The 18758-nt window shown below is 48.9% G+C and overlaps 2 protein-coding genes across 5 annotated transcripts; one reads left to right on the forward strand and one right to left on the reverse strand.

The window, feature by feature from the left end:
- The first annotated feature begins 1521 nt into the window (after positions 1-1521).
- Positions 1522-6951, forward strand: LOC120833650 (interleukin-1 receptor type 2-like). 4 transcript variants are annotated; one of them, XM_078090923.1, is made up of 11 exons: positions 1522-1664; positions 2309-2364; positions 3857-4000; positions 4129-4372; positions 4522-4696; positions 4800-4971; positions 5429-5611; positions 5699-5755; positions 5840-5957; positions 6078-6223; positions 6324-6951. In XM_078090923.1, the coding sequence occupies exons 3-11, from the start codon at positions 3916-3918 to the stop codon at positions 6464-6466; spliced, it is 1323 nt and encodes a 440-aa protein (XP_077947049.1). In that variant the 5' UTR covers positions 1522-1664; positions 2309-2364; positions 3857-3915; the 3' UTR covers positions 6467-6951. The 4 variants fall into 4 exon arrangements, with proteins under 4 accessions (XP_077947049.1, XP_077947050.1, XP_077947047.1 ...); XM_078090924.1 differs by lacking the exon at positions 2309-2364 and having other exon boundaries at positions 1529-1664; XM_078090921.1 differs by lacking the exon at positions 1522-1664 and having other exon boundaries at positions 2077-2364.
- lonrf2 (LON peptidase N-terminal domain and ring finger 2) lies at positions 6909-15153 on the reverse strand. The gene is made up of 12 exons (XM_040200969.2): positions 12863-15153; positions 11155-11273; positions 10826-10948; positions 10580-10732; positions 10221-10446; positions 10032-10131; positions 9826-9940; positions 9493-9614; positions 9224-9410; positions 8975-9109; positions 8452-8601; positions 6909-8284 (listed from the first exon to the last, which is right to left on the reverse strand). Exons 1-12 carry the CDS (start codon positions 13587-13589, stop codon positions 8126-8128), a joined length of 2316 nt encoding a protein of 771 aa, XP_040056903.2. The 5' UTR covers positions 13590-15153; the 3' UTR covers positions 6909-8125.
- Positions 15154-18758: the final 3605 nt, after the last annotated feature.

The following is an 18758-nucleotide window of genomic DNA, read 5'->3' on the forward strand; positions in this document are numbered from 1 at the left end:
ACATGGACACACTGTCCCCAGTTACATGGAGACATGTCCTCTGTTACATGGAGTTACATGGACACACTGTGTCCTCAGTTACATGGAGACATGTCCTCTGTTACATGGAGTTACATGGACACACTGTGTCCTCAGTTACATGGAGACATGTCCTCTGTTACATGGAGTTACATAGACACACTGTCCCCAGTTACATGGAGACATGTCCTCTGTTACATGGAGTTACATGGACACACTGTGTCCTCAGTTACATGGAGACATGTCCTCTGTTACATGGAGTTACATGGACACACTGTGTCCTCAGTTACATGGAGACATGTCCTCTGTTACAGTCATTGTGTCCTCTGATACATGGACACACTGTCCTCAGTTACATGGAGACATGTCCTCTGCTGGTCACGGTTTGAGTTTGAGTTTAAAATCTCCGTTGAGTCCTTCAGTTAGTGAGGATGTGACGAAACAACAGCTTTTATTTCCTGTGAGAACGAAGTGAACCTTTTACACGTGCACACTTTAACACGTGCACACTTTAACACGTGCACACTTTAAGAGGTCACAATGCAGCTGCTGTAGAAATCACACTTTTATCATTTATCATGTTAAGATAAGTTCATTCTTTTATTTACAAAATGTTATTTAAGGTTAACAGGTTTTATTAATATTACATTTGACAGTGTTTATGCACCACGTTTTAGGTAAATGTTCTTATAAGCTTATATATAATAATATAGTTATATATGTTATATATAGTTATATATATATATATGTTATATAGTTATATATATATATAAACCCTGTAAGTATTTGAACTAAGTGGTGGGAAGCTGATTTTTGATGTGATGAAACGTCGCGCTAGTTTCATTGGCACAAATGGTCCCGTATGTTGATCCCATGTGACACGCTGCTAATGTTCCAGTGTGCACACGGGAGGAATTCCCAAAACTCGCAATGTCTGCCATGTTTTGAGCTGGTGACCTTTGACCTGCACACGTCAGTCAGTTTGCTCACTCTGAACCCCCCCTCAATAAGGGATTATATGATTTACCTTTCACACACAAATAACTGCATATTATTGTATTCTGACGCCAACCTCCTGTCCACCCCCCACAGGGCCAAGCACCAGACACGGGGTGACAGAGCCGTCTCCACAGCCCCCCCCCCTCCCCCCTGGAGACCGCACTGAGCCGTCCACATTCACAAATCAAAGCCCACCTCTTCAGAACTGCTTTTAATGTGTGTTCACTATTTGCTTGTTTTCATTTTATTTAGCTTTGTAAAGGTAAAACTGTTATTATTCAATGTCCTTTCCTCTTGTGTGGACACGCTGTGTGTGTAGTTGTGTGTGTAATTGTGCTAAAACAAACACGTGTTTGACTGACGTGATCCAGACGTCTGTTATTGTGAATGAACCTGCAGGAAGCTCCGTGTTTGGCGTGTGCGCATGTACTGTGTGTGTGTGTGTGTGTGTGTGTGTGTGTGTGTGTGTGTGTGTGTGTGTGTTGAGTCAGAAGCTAACGTGGCAGCGGTGGTTTGAGTCGTGCGGCGTCACATTGGGAAACCTCAGAAGTTTCCATGTGAGAGCGGGACGATTGAAAAGAGAGCGCCAACGCCACATCTTCCACATCTGCCACATCTGCCACATCTGCCTCGCTCACCTGCACGCTGTGAGTATTCTGCACTTCATATAATACATGTTGTGTGTGTTGAGTTGTGATACTTTTAGTAGTGTTAAATGCTATTAAGTGATTCGTAAATGTGTGCAGTTTGTATCAAATATGTAATTGTGTTAATTTATTTACATTTATATTTGTATTCCTCTTATTTTACTTTGTAGTTTAATTATTTATTTTATACTGTTGCATGTTTTATAGATTTAGAATTGACTAAATTATATTCTAGAAATGCTAAAATAATTATTACAAATATTTTTCGACAAAGAAAATGTACATTTCAGAACAATTATCATTATAAGTTAATAATTCCAATTAATTCATATCAATGTATTTGTTTTCTTTGTGTAAGTACTTATTTATTTTAATCATAGCAACTCAATGAGATGTAAAATAAATCAATCTGAAACAGCACTGACAAGTTATCATTATATGATAAAATAAGCAAACAATGATATTATAAGAAGATTCATTGATTAATCGTGAAAAATAATCTGCGGCTCATCGATGACGTTTCCATTTATTCCACACGTAGTGGAACGCATCGACACCCAGAAGCAGGAAGGGATTTTATCAATGAGGTTTCTTTTGATTGTGACTGTGTGTGTGTCTGTGTGTGTTGCTCCATGTCATCACAGACGAGGTCACGAAAGCAGAAGTGAAAGCAATTTGGTTTATATCGAAATCCTTCGTGGTGGTGGAAAGTTTTCTCTCCGATGGTTCAATTCAATTCATTTTATTTTGTAGCCCAAATTCCCTCAGAGGGCTTTACAGTCTGTACACATGAAACATCGTCCCTCCCGAAACCCGCCATCAGCGCAGGAAAAACTCCCCAAACCATGGAAACCCTTCATGGGGAAAAAAGGGAAGGAACCTCAGTGAGAACGTCAGAGGATCCGTCTCCTGATGGACAGACAATGACGTCATGAGGACAGAATGAAGAATGTAGAAGATGAACGATACACTCAGTTCAAATGACAGAGATGATTCAGATAATTGTAAGTAGTAAGCAGGACCACTGCAGGGACCATCAGATAGAACCTCCATCACATAGAACCTCCACCAGATAGAACCACCATCACATAGAACCACCATCACATAGAACCACCATCAGATAGAACCACCATCAGATAGAACCACCATCAGATAGAACCACCATCACAGAACCTCCATCACATGGAACCTCCATCACACAGAGCATCCATCAGATAGAACCTCCATCAGATAGAACCTCCATCACATAGAACCACCATCATATAGAACCTCCATCACATAGAACCTCCATCACATAGAACCACCATCACATAGAACCACCATCAGATAGAACCACCATCAGATAGAACCACCATCACATAGAACCACCATCACAGAACCTCCATCACATGGAACCACCATCACATGGAACCTCCATCACACAGAGCATCCATCAGATAGAACCTCCATCAGATAGAACCTCCATCACATAGAACCACCATCACATAGAACCACCATCATATAGAACCTCCATCACATAGAACCTCCATCACATAGAACCTCCATCAGATAGAGCCACCATCAAAGAACCACCATCAGAGAACCACCATCACATAGAACCACCATCCACAGAAGCCTGTGGGGAGGGAGAGCACAGAGACTTTAGGAGAGGGTCATGTTGTTTTATGATGACAGTAATATGGTAATAAAATAAAAATAATGATAATAGCAGCAGCAGGTGTCAGCAGGGCCACGGCAGGAGGCAGGAACAGAGTCCAGATAGAACCATGGAAAACCTGCTGGGGAGAAAGAACAAAACAGAGAGCGTGAGAGAGGAGCAGTCTAAGCCCACAGCAGCTCAACTAAGGGCTGGTCCGGGCTAACCTGAGCCAGCCCTACAGGCACAATCCAAGAGGAGTCTTAAGCTTTACCTCTCAAAGGAGCTGACCGAATCTGTGTGTGTGTATAATATATAAAGATCTAATATGATGATTGAAGTTTGATGACAACATGTTTTGATTAATAATTATTAATGATTACTTTAAGATTATTTCTACAAAGGTTTAAATGATAAATAATCTTAGTCACGCTTTTATCATCGTTAGTCATCAACCCTGCTGACCTGCGACCTTTAACCGCTCATCTCATGTGGTCGACAGCGATGACGAGTTTAAGTGTAAAAGCTCACAGCTGTTTCCCTCCCTCGGTCTCAGAGAGCAGAAGGACTTCCCGTTGGCCCTCACATCTCCTTCCCGTCCACCTCCACACCGTCATGGAGGTCCTGGTGCTCCTGCTCGCCGCGCTCCTCCCCCTACCTGCCGGTGGAGCAGCGACTCGGCAGGCTCCGCCCACCACAGGTGAGCATTCAGCAAAGATGACGGATAACACACGTAAAGACGTGTTTGTGTCGCTTTATTGTGGCGGGGATTAAAAGAGAAGTGAATGTAAACGTCATGCTGTGACCCCCCCCCCCCACCCCCCCCAGACGACTGCTACCCGGCGAGTCCCGAGATCAACCTGCTGAGAGAGGCGGGTGAACCCATAATCCTCTCCTTCCCCTTCTTCGAGAGCGAGCTGGAGAGACTCCACGTCGCCCCCCCGGCGAGGTGCCTCATCACCGGGCGCAACGGCACCTACCAGGGCGGGGGGCGAGTCCAGCAGCGCCGCAACCAGCTGTGGTTCCTCCCGGCCCGGGCCGAGGACTCCGGGGAGTATCTGTGCACGTACAGGTAACCGCACCACGGACGCGCTTGTTATTGGATGAGCGTGAAGGCCGGGCGCGTGCGTCTTTACGTCGTGTCGACGCGTGAATCTGAACGAATTGAAACGAGTTACTCGGATGCGCAGATGAAGACTCTGGCCCCGCCCCCTCCCTCAGGAACGCGAGCTGCTGTGTGCGCGCGAGCATCCGGCTGCAGGTGTACCGGTCCGGCTCCGCGGCCCGGGACACGCTCTCCTTCCCGGTGCTCGCGCTGGTGGGGGAGCGCCTGAGGCAGCCGTGTCCCTCCGTCAAAGACTTCCGCGACGTGCAGGGACTCGTCGAGTGGCGCAAGGTGAGGAAGTCGCCCCCCCCCCCTCCCCTCCCGCTCCTTGCTCCTCCCCCTGCCGCTCCTTGCTCCTCCCACATGACTGACGCGTCGCGTTGCCTCCCGACAGGACTCCGCCCCCCCCCGGTCGGGCCGAGCGGGCTCCTTCCTGCAGGACGGGGACCAGCTGCTCATCCCCGCCGTGAGGCGGGCGCACCAAGGCGTGTACACGTGCCACGTGCACGCGCTCATCGACCAGCGGCACTTCGAAGTGAGCCGCACCGTGGTGCTGAGCGTGGAGGGTGAGGGATCAATGAGAACAATCCATCGATCGACTGGACCCTGACACCAGGGTCACGAGCGCGTGCCGCCCCCTGCTGGTCGGACACGTGACACTCACCGAGTTACTCCCGCCCACAGGGGAAATAATCAATGACCATGAGTTATTGTTATTGTTAGTAATAACAACAATAACAATTAATATTCAAATCATAATAATAACAGTAAGCATTACGTTTACTATAAGTTAGAATGAATACAACTATATATTAATATGAATATTGAAATACTATCAAGTATTATTAGTAACATCCTTATGATCCATATAATATAATTTGAATCATTATCAGGATTTAAATCATCAATATAATTTTCATCACTATCGATATATTATAGTTGTTTTTATTTTCATTATTATTATTTCATGAAATAAGTCAGTTGGTCTGGACGTGTTTTCATCATCTACATTTGTGTGTGAAGGCGTAGACCCCATCACCACCTCCACCGCCGGCTCCTCCTCCTCCTCCACTCCCACCTCCTCCACCACCTCCTCCTCCTCCTCCACTCCCACCTCCACCACCACCTCCTCCTCCTCCTCCACTCCCACCTCCACCTCCACCACCTCCTCCTCCTCCACCTCCTCCTCCAGCAGCAGCTTCCACAGTGAGTCTATTTCACACACTTTAGAATAAAAAACATTATTGCGGCGCGTCTGATTCATTTAAATGTTATTTTCTTTCGCTCCACCAGTTCGACCTCCTGTGATTCTGTCGCCACAGAACGGCACCGTCTTTGAAAGTCTGCATGGTGAGCGTTAATACATAAATAATAATAAATACCCGTACACATCAGATGTGACCCCCTCTGACCTCTGACCTCTGACCTCTACAGGCTCAACACTGGCGCTCTCTTGCACGGTGCTCACCGACTGCCGGGCGGCGGAGGAGACGGCGGTCACGTGGCTCGTCGACGAGCGATGGGCGGAGTCCTCGTACCTGGAGGGGCGCAGGTAACTGCTGGGTTCTTCTCTGGCAGATATTTGAGGCGAAGAAGAAGAGATGGTCAACGGGGACGTACGGAGACACATCTTTGAGTAAATACATCTGTTCATGATGCTGCTTGTTTCCAGGGTAACCGGCGCGCCCAACGGCTGCCGCGTTGAGCTGAGGCTGGTCGTCGTGGCGATGACAGAAGAACACACGCAGTCGGAGCTGAAGTGCGTCGCTCGGAACCGAGGAGGCCAACAGGAAGTGGTGGCCCGACTTCAGCTGGAGGGTGAGTCGTGTGGTGGGCGGGGCCAAATTAAAGGACCGACCTGATCCTAGTTTACATTCATTCACTCACCCCCCCCCCCCCCCCCCCTCCCTCCTCACAGACTCCACCGTCACCTGGCTGGTGGTCTCGGCGGGGGCCGTCTCCTGCTTCCTGACCGTGGTGTCCGTCTTCCTCTTCGTCCTCTTCCGGTCCTCAGGGAAGAGGAACATGGACTACTTCCTGGCTCGGCAGAGCAGCTGCTAGGAGACCTGCTCCTCCTCCTCCTCCTCGTACTCCTCCTCCTCCTCCTGCTCCGGACTCAACAAATACCTCAAAACTCAACGTTGACTGTTCCAATGTTTGTTCGTTGGATCTCATCAGATTCTACCGTGCACGTCACGTGTACGAAATGTTGGACAGATGTGAAGTGCGTTTGAATATGTAACATTTCAAATGTTAAAATCATATCGATAATAAATGTGTTTTACTGTGTTTAAGTCTTGAATGCTCTAAAATCTAACAATGATTTTTTGTGATTATTGTATTTAAAATATTACTGTAGAATTGATATTATACAAATAGAATGTAAATATTAAGGAAAAGTTAAGGTTTTCTTTCATGAACTTTTTTGAAATGATTTCTTGCTTCTCTTTTGACCGAACGGTGGTTTGTTGTCTTTGGTGTGACAGACGATACAAACATGATGCACAATATTATCATTCTTTATTTGCAATAAAAAATAGGTAAAAGATCTCCCTTTACACGTATACCAGGGAAACACAGCACGTTGTGACCCCCCCCCCCCAAACATCTGGACAGATCGCTGATCTAAATGCTTCATCATTCATTCTTCTTTTACTAAAGCTCCAATGACGGCTCAGTATTTCTCACCAAAACGTCTTTTAGAGCTTTAAGTTGTGAAGGTCGCTGCTGACTCGTGTCTCTAAATGCTACAGGACGGTGGTTCAGCTCCAACCGTCACAGGTGGGACGTAAGAGTTGACAGCCAGAAAACAGGAAGCGACCATATTTGGACCGAAGAGGACGTACAGGCGTTAAAGGCCACAGCAAAATAACAAACCGTCCACATCGCCCCGTTAATCTCACGTCGGGTCAATTACGCTCATCATGAGGAACATTCAACCCGTTTCCTTCTCAGAATGCATGCTGGGTTTTTTACCAACATGTTTCTGCTTCTCTGAAGCGGGAAGTATCCAAAACACTCCAAGAGAAGCCGCTGTGCGTTCTGACAAACACTGATACCGACTGAAGTCATCGCACGCAAACGTCTCAGAAAGAAGGTGAATTGTTCCTTAAACATTTAAAAGGCCTCAGAGTTACATGATAAACACGAGAATCCCCCAGATGAACATTTCACCGGACGCAGCAGAGAACCACAGGAGAACACCAGCAGGACACCGTCCCTCAGATATGCTACGGCGGGACATCAGGGCGCCGCTTCAGAGGGGACAGCGTCGTCCTTCGTCTCCTCTGAGAACTCGAGGAACGCGGCGTGATGCTCGTGTCGGCGCTTTTCTCTCGCTGAGGTCGGAGAGGAGAAATAAGCCGGACGGGAACATTCGCTGTGACGCCATAACGACGCTTTTCTTCCTTCATGTTTCAGGACGGTTTCTTTTTCTTTTGACTGCACAAACAGCCACAGAAAAACTGCAGTTTCAGCTCAGAAGAAGAAACACTGCTCAGTAGAAGAAGGAACAATGGGGGGTCAGAGAGGAGGGCGGACCGGCTGGACCCGACCGGAGGCGAGGAGACGCAGGTGCAGCGACGGAGGTGGGGGGGGTAAACGTCCACACAAGAGAACCAGTCAGTCTCAAGACAATTTGCTGGACTTCATAGAAGCCAGGACGATTCGGGTCTGTGTGCCCCCCCCCCCACCTCCCCCCATCCCCAAGCACGCCGGCGATCACCGCGGCCGCCTCCTGCTGACGAAGATGAGGACCCTGCGGATGGCGATGAGGCGGTCCTTGAGGGAGGTCATGGCCAGGATGGTGAGCTGGGCTCGGTTCTCCAGCGGGAGGACGGCGAGCAGCCACCAGCACCAGGCCGGACCACTGGGACTGGCCTGCGGGGGGGGGTGGGGGGGGGGGGGGGGGGGAGACCAGGTTAACACTCAAGCTCACAAACAGTAATCAGAATAATGCCCTTCAAACTACAGCACAACGTGCATCTCATTGAAACCAGCAACGTCCGCCATGTTTCTGCAGGAATTCAAGCAAAAGTTGGGCCCACCTGGGGGTCCGAGTCCTGGCTGGGGAGCTGACCGAAGTGGCTGAGGATCTGGCTCTTCATGTTGTCCTTCAGCGAGGTGAACCAGTTGTTGGCCTGCTCGTACACGGCGTTGTGCAGCTTCAGAAGCTCCGCCAGCTCCTCCCCCTCCACCTGATTGGACACACAGGTTTTTAGAGGAATTTAGAGCTTTTTTAACACGAGGCACCAGAAGAAAGAAGCACAATATTCAAATTAAACGTCTTTATAAAGGAAGTGGACACATCATGGTGACCTGGACCATGTTTAGACTGAGGAGGACGTAGAGACCTGTCAATCAGCCTGTAGCCCCGCCCTAAAGCGTCCCCTGCTGTATGGTCGGTTTGACTCTAAATGGACCAGAATTCACTGAATGAAGAAGCAGCTTTAACTCATGAAGGCTTCACTTCTCTCAGAGGTTAAATCATTTGTATCCGTCCTCGCAGGGAGAAACTGCTCTTCTTTGTACGGCATCGTTTGACAGATCCAAAGACACGAAGACGCCCACCTTCTTGTCCTCCAGGTACTCGATCTTGGCGGTGTTGTAGCCGTCTCTCTGTCCGTGGCTGAGGACCTTGAAACGCGACACGCCGATGGTGTCGACCACCGAGCGACCGTCAGGAAAGAACTTCACGTCTCGCACCTGAAACGGCAATTTGGACCTCAAAGTTACTGAACCGCACGCACGCACACACACACACACACACACACACACGCACGCACACACACACACACACGCGCGCACACACACACACACCTCCAGCATGCAGCCGTAGTCGGCGAAGCCCTTGAGCTCGTCAGCGATGCACATGCCGAACTGCTTGGTGCCCGTCTCCATGGAGCGGCGGATCATGAGGCGGTAGCGCGGCTCGAAGACGTGCAGCGGGCAGGTGATGGTGGGGAACGCCATGGTGCAAATGAAGATGGGAACTTCCTGGTTCAAGCTGCAGGACGCGGGAGAGAGCGTTTTAGAGAGCAGAAACAGATGTGCGTGTGTGTTGCTAAGGAAGGCGTCGTGTTACTAACTTGGACAGCTCCTTCATCTCCTCTTCGTGGATCTTCTTTCGCTCTGCCAGCTCGTCTCCGAGGTAACGCTGGAGCACTTCCTCCATCAGCAGGGTCTTGCTGTAGCCTCTAGTGGCCAGATACTGTAATGAAAACACACACGCATAAGTGTGCTGACACACAGTGGATTTTCATCATCATCCAATCCAAGATAATAATTAAAAATACAATCAATGGATCAATTCATCTAATGAAACGTTGGCCTGTAAAAAGGTCAGAAAAGGTCATAATGAATTAAGTGGAAGGTTTGAATAAATACATCAGCACATGTATTTTGTTGGTATATTGCTGCACCTCGGACAGGTTCTCCTTGCACAGAGGGCAGTTGGAGTTGTGGTCCAGGCAGCGCTCCAGACACTTGAGGCAGAAGGTGTGTCCACAGGGCGTCGCCACCGGCTCGTAGAACAACCTGGAGAAGCAGAAGCGGTTCACAGGCTTTAGACCCTCGATGCAGACTGTGACTCGCTCCTACGGAAAGAGACCGTGTTCTGTGTGGTCACCTCATGCAGAGGGAACACTCCATGTCTCCACTGTCCAGCAGCCCGGCAGGAAACGACCGTCCTCCGAGCGGCGAGGCCGCCTCCACGCCGCTCTCCTCGTCTGCACCCGAACAAAGGTAAGAAAATCAGCACTGACGCCCATTAGAGTCAATTATGCAGAATTCAGAGACAAAGGGAAGATTTGCCCACCTGGTCGGAGCAGCTTGGTGGGGGGGTTGAAGGCCACCACGGCGCCGTCTCCGCTGTGCTTCCGTTTGAGGCCTCCGGGGGGCGGCGGCAGGGCGGCCAGGACGCCGGCCAGGCTCTTGGCGCTGCTCTCACCGGCGCCGTGCTCCGATCTACCGGGAGACGCCGAGGACACTCGGCACAAGGACTCGTCCGCCGGAGGACTTTTAGTCCCGCTGAACTCAGAGTCCTGGAAGGACAGAGGGACACGCGGAGGGACGGAGACAATTATTGACAGCAGTGGTGAAAGTACATGTCTTTCTGTCTGAGGTCCTGCTGCTCAATGGGGGGGGGGGGGGACACTGGGTGTGTCTCGCATTCACCTGTGAGGAGGCGGAGCCGGGTTTCTGCGTCAGCGGCCTCAGGCTCCTCAGCAGGGCGGGGGGCTTGAGGAGGCCCAGCCCCCCCTGCAGCGGGCGCAGCAGGGGGGGCACCCCCTCGCTCTCGAAGACGGAGGAGAAGACCTCACTGAGGACCTGCAGGACGGGGACCACACACACGGTCAACACACGCACGTCTTGGCCTCGCTCGGAGACGTGGATAGAGGGGGGGGGGGGGGGGGGGGGCACCTTCTGGGCTTGCAGCTTCACATCGGTCCAGTCGGGCTTCAGCGCCACACACAAGAAGAGCTCCTGCAGGGCCTCGTCCTTCTGCCCCGCCCCAATCAGCGCCGAGGCCTTCACACAGTGAGCCTGAAGCAACGGAGAGAAATGAGAAATAAACTTCTACACATTATAATACGTTAAGTGGACAATTAGTGCATAAGGAGTTTACAATTATTTATCTGCAATTTAAGACGGTAAAATGTTGTGTAGTTATTTAAAGAGTAAATGTTGTGCTGCTCATCATCCGGATGAGAAGGAGCAACAGAACAAACGAACATCTGGAGTGTCCTCACCTCGCCCCACAGAGGTTTCATCCGACACAAGCTGCTGCCGTCCTGCACGGCCTGACTGAAGTTCCTCATGTCCATGAGCAAGGCCGCCCGCTGGCACAGCAGCCTGCCTGAGGAGGGCGCTGTGGAGCACACACACACACACACACACACACACACACACACACACACACACACACACGTCAGCGGATGGACCTCCAGGGGACCGCCGAGGGCAACAATGTAACAAGTAGCTAAAGCCAGAGTGTGTGAACACACACACGTATGTCGGTGTTACACAACAGGCAGTGTTCCCCTTTAGTGACCTTTGACCCGATGTCTCATGGAGCCGGATGGCAGCTCGTTGATTACATGGATTAGTTGGACACAAGTACGTGAACCACTGGACGTAGTTTGTGTCACACATCTGTGGGACACAACGCGACACGCCGCCGTCCCTCCAGACGAGGTCACTCTGAGAGGTTTGAATGGGGGCCGTGGTCATTGTGACCACGGGGGGCCCCTTTGGATGGTGAAGGTCTTTGGAGAGTCCTCTCACAAACTATTTCTCCAAAACGCCGAAGCCCGGACAGCAGGACCAATGCCTTACCCCCCCCCCCCCCGCTGGGCCTTTCATACGGCCTTTAGGCAAGAACAAACATCTGTATCATTATGCGACGTGTTTCCGTGAAATAAGACTTGTTTACTTTCCATGCTGTTCTATTCTGGTCTGTGAACCTGCTTCAACCGGTTTTGGTCTCAGGAAAACCGGCCGAACCGGCATTCGTTGGGGTGGGGGGGGGGGGGGGGGCACAGCTGTGCAGAGCGTCCTTTAACCGAGTCGACAGCCACAGCGTCGGATATTCACGACATTGGTGAATAGATCAAACCTAATGAAAATCAGCTAAGACTCACGTTCCAAAATACACCGGCCTCGTTTGTCAACACTAAAATATGCGTCAGTCTGGTGACGGAGAGTCCGGAACTTACTATTCACCCCGGGGCCTAAATACGGAGGATGAAGAGAGGAAGTCAGCTGGATGCGCTTTAACAGAGATGATGGACGGCCTGCATCCTCATCACTTCTCATCCAAACAATAAAACACTAACTTGAGTTTGTGACGACTCCACTTCTCTCTGGATTTATTCCCTCAACAAACATTGTAAAGTCCCACGTCCTCTTCAATACACACGCGTATAAACGCATGTAGGAAAACGTGTCCATGGAAACGTTGAAATGAGAAAGGGGGACTGGAATGTCCTCAGTTAATAAGTGACCCTGTTCCACATTTCACCTATTTAAGGACGACAGGAAATGGTTGTTTTTGATGTGAACCTCCTGCGACGAGTCACACACTGTAAAGATGGATCGTGTTACAGCACAATAATGCTGTTTAATGATGCAGCTCCGGTCACAAAGCGGCTTATGGAAGGCTGTGGGGGGGGGGGGGGGGGCAGCGTCCCCTCACTCACAGCGGCTCTAGCACACCGCCAGCCGGGGAACAGGCCCTGAATGCGCCACTGCGGAGGATCAGATGTGCGCTGCTTAGGTAACCGAGCCCGGTGCGTCACACCGGCTCTGACCTCAGATAACACGAGACGCCGCCTGCCGGCGACACCGGGAACTACAGCGGAAAGTAGGTCACCTGCGCCACAACCACATCCGACGTCCAAAAGGGGTAAATAAAGGGGTTTGTGCGAGTTGGGTTACGCGGAGTGCGTGTCCACTTACCCAGATCCACGGCGGCGTTGTACTTCTCCAAAGCCTGCGCGGGGCTCTGGTTCTTCCACAGCAGCTCGCCCTCCGCCCAGAGCTTCCGGGCTTGGCTCTCGGCGGCGAACAGCTTGGCCAGCAGGCCGCTGAGGACCACGTCCAGCCGGTGTCCGTTCGGCACCGCGTCCTTCCCGCTCAGCCGCTGCTGGCAGTGCGCGCACTCCTCCACGGCCTCCACGCAGCTCCTGCAGAAGGTGTGCCCGCACTCCACGGTGGTGGGCTCGTGCAGGAGGCGCCTGCAGAGGCCACAGGAGAACAGGTCCAGGGCCTCGTCCACCGCGCCGTCACCGTCGCCGTCCGGGACGCCGTCCGCCCCCCCGCTGCGTGTCCCGGACGCGTTCGACAGGCCCAGCTCCTTCTCGCGGAGGGTCCGCGCGATGGTTTCCACCAGGACGGGAAGCTCCTCCGGGCGCAGCTTGCCCAGGCTGGCCGCCGTGCAGAACGAGTCCAGCGCCTCGGAGATCCGCCCGGCTCGCGTCAGAGAGTCGGCCTTCCTCAGACACAAGCCCCGGTCCGGCTGCTGGAGGTCCGACAGCATGGAGCCGTAGATCTCCACGGCCAGGTTAAAGTCCCCGGCCCGGTTGGCCTCCTCTGCCACCTCCAGCATTTCGCTGCAGACCCCCGGGGGGCCGGGCGGCCGGTGGACGAGCAGCTCGCCCCGGCGAGACCTCACCTCGGTCTCCATCTTCGTTCTCACCTGAAACCTCTAGATGCTTAAATGGCGACTAAGCTCACGGAGAGTCCTCCTCGCGCTGCCGGCCATTTCAAACAGATCTCCCCGCGTCACGCGACCCAAAGTCCGGTTAAACGTACGTCCGTGTGACATCGCGGCTCCGAGTCAAAGTCCCGCAAACAGCCCCGCCTCGGCCTCTCCGCCGCGGCCGAGCTCCGCCGGGGAGCCGGGCGCTCCGCGGGCCGCGTTCGGGCTTTAAGCCGGTTAACGGTCCGTTGCAGTCTGACGTCTTCGCGCCGCAAACCCAAAACAAGCCCGACAAGCCCGCTGCGTCGTCTTTTACGTAAGCTAACGGGCTAACGTTGACGTTAGCTAGCTCAACGCGGCCCTCCGGAACCCGACGTGAGGCAGAATCAAGCCGCGTCGTTAAGTCGAATCCGTTCGCTGTTCCTCCTCCGTCAGCGGCTCCGGCCGGTGGCGACACCGCGGGCTCCGGTTCTCTCCATCTTGGTCCTTGTCCCGCTAGCTTCGGCGGCTGGACGGTTCCTCCTGCGGCTCCTCGGACGCGGCGTTCCCATTGGCTGGAGGCAGCGCGAGGGCGGCGTCATATGACGCGCCCCGCCGGCTCCCATTGGCCAGTTAACTCGCCCGCTGACGTAACGCACGGATGTTGCGTAAGTTCCCAAAAGCCGACCGTGGTGGATTGAAGCGTTGATCACTTATTCATTTTTAATAAAAGCGTCACACGTGATATCACAATGAAACGCCTTTAAAAAAAACGTTCTGTTTGAGTTGAATTATCACATAGTTTTACTCCGAGTCCGGATGTGGAATTGATTCATTGCTTTTATGTAATCCATTTATATAATCGGTGTTTATCATGCTTTCATAATATTGAAATATAATGTTGCAGAGCCATTTGCCAAACAATGAATACAAATCAGGTAGCCTGGTTTCTCAAACACAGTGACTTACATAAAGGATTCAAAATAAGGATTATATCAAGTGCTTTTTACAGATTACAAAGTTAAAGTGAGGCAATAGTAACAGTGTCCAACAAAATAAACTGGTAGAATTTAAACATTGATTAAACAGTACAATAGTTAAACAACAATAAAAACATTTGATACAGTAACAACAAACTTCACTAACTGATAAAAAATAATGATTAAAAGTCATCTCATTTTTTTTCTATTTATGTAATAATAATGATGTAATAATGATGGCAATGCTTTAGCAAAGCACAAGGGAGGCAACCACCAAGAGCGCCCTCCCGGTGACACATTTGTGTTTTAAAATCAGAATATTTATCAGATTTAGTGTAGAAAACACAACATGTATTCCTTTTGAAGACGAACGCTGGTAAACTGCTTCAAAAGTGTCACTAATTCTGAGATATTCCAAGTTGAAACGTCTCCTCAAATCCTGATTTACAATCCAAAGGGGCAGTTATAATTCACATTAAATTCCTCCTCTCAATCTGCTGATTGAGGACAAACAGTGAGTCACATAAACGTTTTGATTGATAAAGTCAGCTTCAGCAGGTGTTAAAGCTTCAATAAAACTGTCGACTTCTGCACTGAAACATTTCTGTCTCTCAATTCTCTCTCAATTAAGCGATTGATGAACTTATTGACTCCAAGGAATGAATGTGTAGACGTTTAGAAGTTACCGTTTGGCGAGATATTCGCTCGCTCGCGAAGCTGTTTTTACCGTTCGCTCGCCGTAGTTCTTTTTGGCAGAAAGGGGCGGAGCCAATCGCCACGTGTCTCTACGTCTAATTGGTTACAATTAGCAGCAGAAAATGGCCTCGCGAGCGAGCAGGTTCAAATATGTCACACGAGACGGACTTTTGCTCGCCAATGTTTGATTGGAGCTCTCAGACTTTGACATTTGGCTTCATGTTGTTGTCTTATAACTGCGCAAACGTTGTGTAAATGCTGCTGGAGTGTGTGTCCGTGGGTGTGATGGACGTGGGATAAGCGTCACGTGATCATGTAACCTGCATGGGGGGGCTCATGTAAAGGCCTTGTGCAACCACAGGGAGCTTTATGAAAGCGGCCCGACTGACCCACATTTCAAACGTCTGGATGATGGATCGTTTTTCCTTCACTGCGTCTTTTGTAATAAACAGACAGAAGTGACGTAGGACAATTTTCTTGATGTGAGGATATTTGTATTGATTCAAAGATTTTTATTGTCACTTACACACGCCCTGTGTATTAAAACTCTTGTGCTTGCCTTTTCTGGAAAGCCGACCAATTTTAAAATCAAAATAAAAATACAATATTTACATAAATATACATGAAATAAAAAAATATGATATGTATATAAGTATTTGTATTTATATAAAAATCAGGTTACTGTCCTTAGATTTCTTATTTTTTACATTCAGGACCGTCATCTGGTGCTAAAATAAATAATGTGTGTTATAAAATGTTAATAAGGATAAATAAATAAGGAAATAATTCACACCACAAGCAGACATTAAAGTATTTTATGTTTTTCAAGTTGAATTATTTAATACATGTTTCTATTAACCAGCCTCCACAGACCAATGAAAACGTTTTTAAAATTCTGTATACGCAAAATATATTCTTTCTTCCTTATCTGTATCGCTATCATTGTTACTTTCACCTTTATTTTCTGAGTTTCATTTAAAGTCTTTCATTTATTTATTAATCGTTTTTATTTTATTATGTTTTATGTACCGTAATTCCACCTTTATTTTCTTATTACTTTTACAGATTCATTATTTTTTTCCTTCCCTGCAGCCAGGCGAGTTCACAGAAACCGCCTCCCCCTGAAGCTCCGCCTTCCACTTCATGTCTTAATTTGCGGTAATTCCACGCCCACCTGCACTTCCTGTGCCGGCCTCTAATCCTCCGGATTACGCCAACAGCCAGTGACTCTTGCAGAGCATCCGGCGCACACACACACACACACACACACACACACACACACACACACACACATACACACACACACACTTTCATCTGGAGAACTTCCTCAAATCGAGGTAACGTGGTCTAATTTCGGGGTCAAATCGGTGAGCTGTTTTACGAGTGAGACCTTTGACATTTGCTCATCGATGGGGTCACATGACCCGGTTCCTCTAATAGGAGTGACCGTTGGAGTGATGAGTGAACACACGCACGTCTTCATTTGACCTGAGTGTTTTGAACGTGACGGCCCGGCGGCCCCAGCAGATGTGAGTCAGAGCGCCAATGAGGTTGCTTTTATTACAGGTTTAATCTGCTCTAAAGACTTTGACCTCATAACAACTCAGGTTTTTGGACATTGGATTTTTTTAAAAGGCCAATTTCATGTCTTATCTTTTTCCTCTTCACAAAGATGAAGACGAGCTCGCAGGAGGGAATCGAGAACCCGGATCTGTTGGATTGTTTGCAGATGAAGAGACTTTATCACAAAGAACTAAAAACAAAACGCAAATAACGAGCTCACCCACCAGGCTCAGTATTCAAAGCTGCATTCTGTGCAGTGACCAGCAGGGGGCGACTCCTCTGCTCCCATAGACGTCTATGAGGAAATGACTACTTCTCTGTAGTGACCAGCAGGGGGCGACTCCTCTGCTCCCATAGACGTCTATGAGGAAATGACTCTAGTTCTCTGTAGTGACCAGCAGGGGGCGACTCCTCTGCTCCCATAGACGTCTATGAGGAAATGACTCTACTTCTCTGTAGTGACCAGCAGGGGGCGACTCCTCTGCTCCCATAGACGTCTATGAGGAAATGACTCTACTTCTCTCTTGATTTATTCCCTCAGTAAACGTTGTAAACATGAGTTTATGTCTCAGTCTCTAGTTTCAAGTCTTCTTCAACACAACATGATGTTCATTTAGTGAATTATGATCCATTTAGTCAAACAGACCATAAAGCTGTGGACGCTGATTGTACTCATGTTCTGTTCTGGTTCTATTTACTGAATGTTCTCCTCCACCAACATCTTACAGCAGCTGCAGTTGTGTAAATGAACTTTGCCCTGTTATATCATCCAATACCTTGAAAACACACACACACACCCACACACACACACACACACACACACACACACACACACACACACACAGACAAACACACACCTCTGGCATCATCTGACCTCCAGCTCCAATGTTTATGATATCCTGTGTGTGTGTGTGTGTGTGTGTGTGTGTGTGTGTGTGTGTGTGTGTGTGTGGAGTGAATGCTCCTCTGGTTGCCATGGCGCTCAACCCGTTCAGTTGACCCCTTCTCAAATGTAAACACACACAATGAAATACAAAAAACAGATTTCCTCATTCGTGTTCGTGTTCAACAACATCCTTGAGCAGTTTAAGCAGTGACAATAAAAAGCACTCATTTTGTTGTCATCTCCTGTTGTTTAAAGCTAATCACTTAAAGGCAACACACACACACACACACACACACACACACACACACACACACACACTCACACACACACACACACACACACACACACACACACACACACACACACACACACACACAGGGCTTTTTCTGCACTTTTCTCTATTTATCTTAAAACCTCTTGATTTAAACATTTTTATATTTTGTATTACTATTCCTTTCTTTCTTTCTTTGAATACCTGTTCTTCAATATATTTGTTCAGAAATAATGAAGAACGTGTATTTAAAGAGGAAAAAAAAATCCAAAAGTGTTGTTTAGTCTCTTTTAATCGATCATTTACTGTTTACCTATTTTTTTATTATTTCAATAATTTGTTTAACCTTTTACCAACGCGGGGCGTTCATTATCATTAACATCTTTCACAGTTATTTGTTTTTTATGCATATAATATATATATATATATATATATATATATATATATATATATATATATATATATATATTAGTAGTTATTTGACCAAAAGGCAGACTGGTGTGAGGACACAAAAGCTACCCCTGAAACCAGAAGACAAGCCTACATTTTGCAGGATTTTTCCAGATGTTTCGACTCTTCAAACACCTGGATCAGTGTCCTCCTCTCCTCCCGTTGGGCGTCACATGCTCAGGAGACTTTATTCCCCGTGTGACGTTCTCTCTGAAGCGTCTCGACCTCTGCGTCATCTTTGATGATGTGGACGTTCCACGAGGTGGCAGTCTGACCTCCAGCTTCATCCGCTCAAACCTTGTTTCTCTCTGTGCCTCCACCACATTTTG

Source organism: Gasterosteus aculeatus, chromosome 16 (assembly GCF_964276395.1).
Source record: "Gasterosteus aculeatus chromosome 16, fGasAcu3.hap1.1, whole genome shotgun sequence".
Taxonomy (NCBI): Eukaryota; Metazoa; Chordata; class Actinopteri; order Perciformes; family Gasterosteidae; genus Gasterosteus; species Gasterosteus aculeatus.